The following is an 8,576-nucleotide window of genomic DNA, read 5'->3' on the forward strand; positions in this document are numbered from 1 at the left end:
GAGAGTTTAAATCAAGTTTTCATTTGACCATAAAGTCAAAATTGAATCGAATGTTCATTCGTCACAAAGTCATTGATATGGACGACGACGCCTCCGCCACCGGTCTCTAGTCGACGACACCGAACGAAGCCTCCTCCTCCGGCCGCTTCCATCTCCCCCTTCTTTCACGTTGTTTACAGTTACGATCCATCAGCCATGAGACCAGAAATCAAGAAGAAAGGTGCGTATAGTTTTAGTTTGTGTTTCTGTTAGGGGATTTTTTATACTCCTCATTTCACCTTTTATTTTAAAGAAAATCATATTCATGAAAATTGTAATTATTGATCGTTGGAAGCATAAGAGTTGTGGTTGTAGATCTAGATTTAGGGAAAAAAGGGCCACTGTGCACATTTGTGCTTGCATCGCTTCATTATTAGGTCAAGGTGGGCCCGATGACTGCAAATTTATCCCTCAAGCTCCCCCCGGGTCCTCTGGTAAATCAAATCCTTTAACCTTTTGTTCATAACAATTTCATACACGATTATACAGCAACAAAGAGGTCTTCCTTCGTGAACTTATCAGGCAAGTTTCAAACTTTTGCAAATTTCTAGTTTACTTTTAAGCCCTTATGTTGATCATTTATTCATCTAACATTTAAATAAATCAAAATCTTTCATACTTTCAGCAATGAAAGTGATTCCTTGGACAAGCTTCGATTCCTTAGTGTTACTGATCAACAGCTTTGGAGGGTGCTTCACAACATGACATATGTATTAAAACCGATCAAGAAAATGGAATAATTACCATTCAGTAAGTTAAGAATCTTAATTAAAATAAAATTTAATTGAAAAATTACTAATTTCCATATGTGTATTCAGGGACTCTGGTATTGGTATGACTCACCAAGAACTAGTTGACTCTCTTGGAACAATTGCCCACAGTGGAACTGCAAAGTTTCTAAAAGCCAAAGGTATATGCTTTTATGCTTTTATGATTTTGTCAACGTATATAAATATTTTATTTTGAGAATTATAAATAATAATATATTAACAAAGTTTCTCAAAGCCTTAAAGGTATATGCTTTTATGATTTTGTCAAAATATATAAATATTTTATTTTGAGAAATATAAATAATAATATACTTACACAAATCACAAGATAACAAAGAAGTTGGTTCAGACAAAATTTTGATTTAGTGTGGGATTTTACTCATTGTGAATAATTCATGTTGTCTGTTTCTGCATGCAGATGCAACTTTAGAGAAATACATTTGTGTCAGGAAAAGAGAAAATGGAGCTCCTTTCTTAATCCCCACAAGAGCATCTTTTTCCCACTGTGAAACTGCACACAATAGGGTATTTCTTTTTACGAATTTGCCCCTATTAAGCCTAGTAAGTCAAAAGGAAACAACTTTATTGCCTTGTATTCTTACCTGATGCATCAGTATTCTGCTGATACTTTTCCAGCTCTTCTGTAATTTCTTTAATAGATTTATTTGCACCATATGTTGAAACTATTTATTTGCATGTTAGTAGTGTATACGGAGGTGAAGAAATCCTGCAACTTACATGTCCTGAAATAGTTTCTGAGCTTAAATATCTATTGGATTTGTCGACTCTTTGTTGGCATTTCTCCAAAAAAACATTTCTCATGTTTCTAGAGGAAACAAGATTTTCACCTGAAGATGTTCTTATTCAGGAACCCAAAGCTGGAGTAAGTATTCTCTCTCTCTCTCTCTCATGAATGCTGCAAACGTATGTGTCTCTCTCAATTCACCTTTTGAAGAACCTGGCACGTATCTATATAGCAGAGCCTGTAAGTTTTTCCCCCTTTCTTTTCTAAGTAAACCATAGGAAATAACCTACTCCTACTTTATTACTCTGTATAGGATGTACATGTAACAATTCTTTACCCATGATATCCATGTACTTACACTAAAGTAGATATTCGCCCATAGAAGTGATATGATTTCATTGATTGTTTTTAGGTTCTTGCACGGGAGTATTTAATATCATTCACCGAGACCTAAAGCCAGACAACTTGTTAATTGGTCCAGATGGCCATATCAAGGTAAATAAAATTAAATTTCTGAATAAGCAACCAATTACTAATAATTATAAAATGATTATTTGCTATAGGTGTCAGATTTTGGGCTATCGAAGGTAGGTCTGATTGACAGTACAGAGGACTTATCAGGGGTGCATCAGAAAACAGGACCTCTATTTATGGGGAAAATGATTTTAATACTACACCAGGAAGAGAATGTCAAAAACAGTCCGTTGTTGGGACTCCTGACTAATTATCTGGCTCCTGAATATACGTATTATCATTTATTGTAAGATCAATTGGAGAAAGGGCATTTTGGGTAACAATTATATATATGTTCTGCTATGTTATAGGTTGTGATATGCCTCATGTTGCGGAAGACAGTTCCACTTATGAATTATGTTCAAGTGAGTAAACTTATCTATATATGTTGGTGTAGTTTAATTTATATTTTGTTTAATACTCTACTTGAATATAATTTTCTATATGTCAACCATGTGCTCTTTTTTCTTATCTGACTGGTTCAAATTTTTAATGGCATTACAAAGGAAAATTTATGTAGAAGTTGTGTAACATTCATCAAGTTTTTGGACTCAATTTGATTTGGTGGGGATCTTTATGCTTCTGTTGACCTATTTTAATTTCATGCAGGCTGTTTTTATGTTCTGTGTTATTGCTGCTATTGGTTCTTCCCAGAGGTACTATTCTTGTAATCTTATACTTATTTGCTGACCAACCAAAGCTTATATACTTACTGTAGTCATTTTACTGAAGGGAACTGGTTCCTACTCTATATTATGCATCAAGGTGATTGAATTTAGTAACTGATCATCTTTTGTGTGACATGGTTTATGTTGTGTATATTATTTTCTAGAAAAATTCTAGATAGTGTTAGGATCATGTTTGCATTTAGAAAAAAAAATTAACCAACAAAAAGAGTCTTGATATCAGTTTGTTTTTAATTGGAAATTACAAACATATAAAATACCAACTCATTATTGGGATTTATCTCATCAAATACAACGAGTGGACAGGTGACATGTTTTAATTGGAAATTACGAACATATAAAAAGGAATATAATACTCCACTACATTGATTTCTAACCTCCACACCCTCCTATTTGAGGTCATGTCCTTGAAAAGAGCCAACTCCTGCATGTCTCAACTCTCAATAATATGTCCTTATTTGTAGAGCCCTTCTCTGCTTCATTATACTTAGTCACTAATTATGGTTCACAGGAAACAAATTTGTTGTGGGAAGTGGAGCTAAAACTATTTGTATATGTTACTATGAGCAGGAGAATAACTGGTGTGGAGGTTAGGAGAATAACTGGTACTAATAGCTGACTATTTGGGTTTTTAACTTCTTTAGTTGCTGACAAACCACATACAATATTTATTTCCTCAGGTGGGTTAGTAAGCTAATCAGGAAAAAGCATGATTCTTCTGTGACCAGAGTTGTCTGGCATCCTAATAATGTTTGTATTTTCTCTTATTTCACATGACTATTATTATTATTTTTTTTCCAGTTTGCCACTTTAAATTTAATATTAAGCTTTCTTTCTATACATTCATTGTTCTTCTGACCATCCCATATCTAGGATTTTTTAACCACATATATTAGGGAATGAATATAACTATAAGTTTCTTTTGTTGTTTCTTAGACAATTATATGTTAGAAAATATTATTATTTTGACATAATTAGTTATTTTTGACAGGTTCTCATTGCTACAACATCTACCGACGGAAAATGCAGAGTATTCTCGACTTTTATTAAAGGGGTTGATGCAGGGTATTAGGCTTCATCTTTTCCTATATTTCACATCTTTACTTTTACCACAACATTCTCAATGACATATGTGATGATGGTTGGCAGTAAACTAAGGGAATCTAGAAGTGGATCCTCATTAGATGCAAAATTTGGAGAGGTTTGGCTTTATTATATTTCTAAATTAACCTAGAGTTTGTGCTATGAAATCATGGAGAAAAAAATCAAGTGAATGACCCTAATTAACCTAGAGGAATACATATATGCTACCACATAACCCTAATTGTATTTGCCTTGTATTCGTGCACTTTCTAATTGATACTTATAACATATGTCAATAAAAATGCTATCCTCTTTTTCCTTAAGAGAAATAAGTTTATTTATTGTTATGTTTGAGTAGCTAATTGTTCAGCTTGATCTCTCATTTTGCTGGGCCTTTGGTGTCAAATGATCCCTAAGTGGTAATAGCTTAGCTTACGTAGGTGAGGGAATTTATTCTATTGCTTCATATTCAAGTTAAGTTGCTATAAGTTTGTAATTGGTTTGTGGATTCTGATGGAATCCAGCGAAATTGGAATTCGAGATTCCATTCCATGGCATTTTCAGTTGCCAAATGACGGGATTCAATTCCATTGGGGTGGGTGGAATCATTAAGCTCTTAAGTTGCTATAAGTTTGTAATTGGTTTTCTGTTAAAATATTTTATTCAGTATATTGTTGCAACTTGAAATATCTAAATTGATTTTCATTAATTACTTTTACATTTTAATATTCATATATCTTAACTTCCTTCACATGCTTCTCTGCAGATGGCTATGGCTGGCATATCTACACAAATATATATCCTAATTAACTTGAATTGTCTTGTTAGATGGTAATTATACATATTAATGTATTATGTATGTGATCTATATATATCCTTATCTTTCCTTGACACAAATAAAGTAATGAAGAGTGCATATAGAAGTGTCATGTTCTAATTGAGGTTTATTATATATCTTGCATTTGCAGCGGAGGGTTGATTAATTTTTTTTGTGTAATAGTGAGAGGCTAGAGCATGGGGTGCTTTTTTTAGATGGCCACCACCAGCCTCTGCCGCCTCCCTTGTAATAAAGTTTTCTAATTTCTACTGATGATGATGGTATGTAAATTAATTGCAGGGTAAAAGGAAGGAATTCCCACACGAGGAGTTAAATAAGAGTGAGGAACACATGTCTATTCATGAAGCCTGGTAATTGTAAGGATATAATAACTTCAAGTATCAACCACTTATGAACTATGAAGTGTAAGTGTTACTGAAATTTAATAAAGTGTCTCTCTCACACACACAAACAAAAAAGGGCCATTTTTTATTTTTGAGACTTTTTTTGCAGACAAAAATGACCCTGTGTGCCTAATATTAGAGCCAAGCTGTTAGTCCTTCAAATCATAAGTGAAGCAATTCCATCCAGCTACTCGTACCCTTATTCTCTTCTATATCAATTAGAGTCCATTCTTGAATCGGATCCTTTAATGTAAGTTTTACATGCACTACTACTATACAAAATCTAATGTCCAAAAGTACACCAATATTTTTGAGTTGTTAGGCTTTATTTGACACCCATACTTGTTTGGTTGATTTACATAAAGAAAGAACTTACTTGTTCCATGGTTCTTCTTTAGAGGTGACAATGTTGAGCTTCATCTTGCAGCTTGCCTCATGGAAGCCGTTGGAGAGTTTCAATAACAATAAAGAGGAGATAAACCAGGTCCAGATTTGCATTATCTGTTTTTCTTTTATTTGAGTTTCAATTACTTCTAAAGGTTGTTGATTGTGGACAACAACCAATTTTGTGACATGGAGGATTTTTTTGACATAATATCTGAAACAAGGTCTCCCTTAATAGCAATGTAGTATTAGGTTATATAGTTAGGGAAAACCTCTTAATGACAATGTACAATCAGATCCTCATAATACCAATGTATTACAATTTTTTGTCATGATGTTATTGAATGAAATTAATTGTTTTGCTATATATTTGTTTCCACATTTTTGTATTATACGTAAATGAGTATCGTAAAGACGCGTCGTAAATGCATATCGTAAATGGTTGTTGAAGTTTATGACACGCAAATGTGTGTCATCTTCATTTATGACAGGGGCTTTAATGATACACAATGCGTGTCCTAAATGTGCGTCGTAAGGTTACGACACGCAAATGCGTGTCGTCTTCCTTTATGATAGGGCCTTCCTTGATACGCATTGCGTGTCGTAAATGAGCGTCGTAAATGCATGTCGTAAATGTGTGTCGTCTATAGACGACGCGCAAAAGCATGTCGCCTATCGTTATGACAGGGCCTTCCTTGACACGCATTTGCGCGTCGTCTGAGCGTTTTACGACACACATTGCGCATCGTAAAAGGCTGTTTTTCTAGTAATGGTAAACTCAAAAAATATTACAGAAAAATATAATTGCCTAGAAAAGCAAAGTATAAACCATATTTTGACCCAACATAAAAGCACTCGAAACAAGAATCAATTGTGTAGTTTCATCTACTCTCGTAGTCATCGATGGCTTCCTCACATCCGAATCTCTATAAAGAATACTCATTTACACTTCAACCAAACTTTTCATACAAAAGTCCCAGAATCGGCGACTTTAGTTGCTCAACAAGTATGTCGATTGTTTAGATAAGTTAAATATCGTGATTAATTTGCTCCGCCAAGAAGGTGGTCTGACAATTCATAGGCTCGAAGAGGTGGTTGAGTTTTTGAAGCGACCAAGGCCACCGACCCGTTTAGAACACGTCGATTGATGTCACAACTAGCATTTTAGCTAGGAAATTCTATTTTCATGTAAGCATCAACTATTGTAAGACTTGTACTATATGCGGATATCATACTCTTTGCTTAATTAAAATCATCCATTTGAATCAAAACACCTGAGTGAAGTTCCATAACCTAATGCAATAAATCCCCTATACTTAACTATGGGTCTGAAACCCTAAATATCTCGGTTCACCTCAGGATGGACCAGGACCCTTTTTATTGGGCCTAATGGGCCAATAAACTCTCAGTTGATTACTTTGGGTCTTGGAACCCTAATTGCGCTTTAATTGGACCCACATTCATGAAACTAAAGTATTTTGGATCATGTAGGCCTAAAATGACTCATCTTGTAATCATGGGCCTTATTGAGCCGTAGATGGTTATATAATCCCTATTGGGCCGTGAACTAACTTCTTGGAGTTCATTGGGCCGTAAGCCCCATCCCCTCACCACCTTTGGGCCGTAAATCTATAAGAAGGGCCAAATGGGCCGAAAACCCTCAACTTGGGCCTCATAATGTAAAATATGAGCTAGTATGGCCCAAAGTTTTCCCTTCTCTTTTCCCTTCCCTCGTTCTCGGCCTACTTATGTCTACAAAAAATAATAATATTAATAATAAATGGAATATTAGGGAAGAGCCATCTCATTATTAACTAGAGGACTTCCAAGTAACTACCCCTCACATTTCAAGAAAATCCCATTCATCCATGCAACCATCACATCAAATTTCTCTCTTCCCTTCCTCTTCTTCTAACTCTTGGCCATAAGGCCTTACCCACCACCATTTTTCATTTCAAACTTAGAACACTTTCTTCATTCCTCTCATACCTCCCAAAGAACCCAAGGAAAATTTCACCACTTCTCCTTCCAAAAATTCATGAACTAGGGTCTTCACCAAGATTTTCTTCAAAGATCATCACTTATTTGGTAAGCTACTCTTTAAGCTTGATGATTAACTTCATTTTATGATAATCTTCACACTTTGACACTTCATTTCATGATCCATGCTCTTAGAAGTTCATAGATCTCAAAAATCGCTTCAAGAAAGCTTGTTAATGTCGAGATCCTCTCATTCCCTCACCAAAAACCGAAAACTTCAAAGCAATCTGAGTTCATACCCCTATTTTTGATTTTTCACTTTGTTTTGGGGGAGAATACAAGTTGTTTTGTGTAGATCTATGTGTGTATGCATGATTTTGTGTGTTTTTCTAGTTACATATGTGTTTATGTGTTGTAAACTTGATGAACTTAAAGATCTACTAAAGGATGATGATATTGGTATAACATAACAATTATTTCAACTTATCTTACAAGAAAAAGGTTTTAAAGTACATATAAGTTACTTAAAGCTAAGAAAAACTTCATAAAAGGGGCTAAAAGTGACAAAATGACAAAAGAATGAGTTATTTATGTAACTCACAGCTAGTAAGGGGTTCAAAAGGATATTTTTTGCTAAACATGGTTAATTTCAACATTTTAAACCTTACAAGGACTAAAAATGTAAACATTTTTGTAAATGGGACTTATTTGGGCTTCTCACGGTTTTGGGCCAAAAATTGTAATTTTTGATCTTTTGTTGGCTTAAATGTCATTTTCAACAAAGTTGTGCCAAAAATATAAATTTTTGATAAGAAGGGTTAAAGATGTGAAATTATTAAAATTTGGGCCAAAAAGATGAAATTATCTATAATGGGCCGAAAATACATATTTTTGTAAAAATCAAAACCAAAAATGATATTTTTGACAAAAGTGAGTTAAAAATGTTATTTTTACAAAAGCTAGCCTAGAATGCAAGTTTTGTTCTAAAAAGGGGCCTAAAATGTTATTTTTACCAAAATCGAGCCTTAAATGTAAATTTTTGGCTTAATGGGCCAAGTATGTGATTTTTACAAAAAGTGGGCCTTTTATGTCATTCTGGTAAATAATTGAGCTAAAACTAGCAATATAAGAACAAACGGGCTAATTATGTAATTC

The 8,576-nt window shown here is 34.2% G+C and overlaps 1 protein-coding gene across 1 annotated transcript; it reads left to right on the forward strand.

The window, feature by feature from the left end:
- The first annotated feature begins 556 nt into the window (after positions 1-556).
- On the forward strand, positions 557-5,733 carry LOC145069633 (uncharacterized). Its single transcript, XM_079016582.1, has 12 exons — positions 557-789; positions 858-949; positions 1,228-1,794; positions 1,967-2,049; positions 2,118-2,432; positions 2,677-2,723; positions 3,745-3,818; positions 3,903-3,954; positions 4,603-4,667; positions 4,954-5,078; positions 5,167-5,307; positions 5,485-5,733. The coding sequence occupies exons 5-10, from the start codon at positions 2,360-2,362 to the stop codon at positions 4,985-4,987; spliced, it is 345 nt and encodes a 114-aa protein (XP_078872708.1). The 5' UTR covers positions 557-789; positions 858-949; positions 1,228-1,794; positions 1,967-2,049; positions 2,118-2,359; the 3' UTR covers positions 4,988-5,078; positions 5,167-5,307; positions 5,485-5,733.
- Positions 5,734-8,576: the final 2,843 nt, after the last annotated feature.

Source organism: Lactuca serriola, chromosome 8 (genome assembly GCF_051521515.1).
Source record: "Lactuca serriola cultivar US96UC23 chromosome 8, Lser_US96UC23_V15, whole genome shotgun sequence".
NCBI classification, from domain to species: Eukaryota; Viridiplantae; Streptophyta; class Magnoliopsida; order Asterales; family Asteraceae; genus Lactuca; species Lactuca serriola.

Bases quoted from the DNA above. Each gene is read 5' to 3' on its own strand.
- LOC145069633 (XM_079016582.1), top strand. From the start codon at position 2,360: ATGTTCTGCTATGTTATAGGTTGTGATATGCCTCATGTTGCGGAAGAC. The intron at 2,433-2,676 runs GTGAGTAAACTT...AATTTCATGCAG, and splicing joins CACTTATGAATTATGTTCAA to GCTGTTTTTATGTTCTGTGT. The intron at 3,955-4,602 runs GTTTGGCTTTAT...GCTTCTCTGCAG, and splicing joins TAGATGCAAAATTTGGAGAG to ATGGCTATGGCTGGCATATC.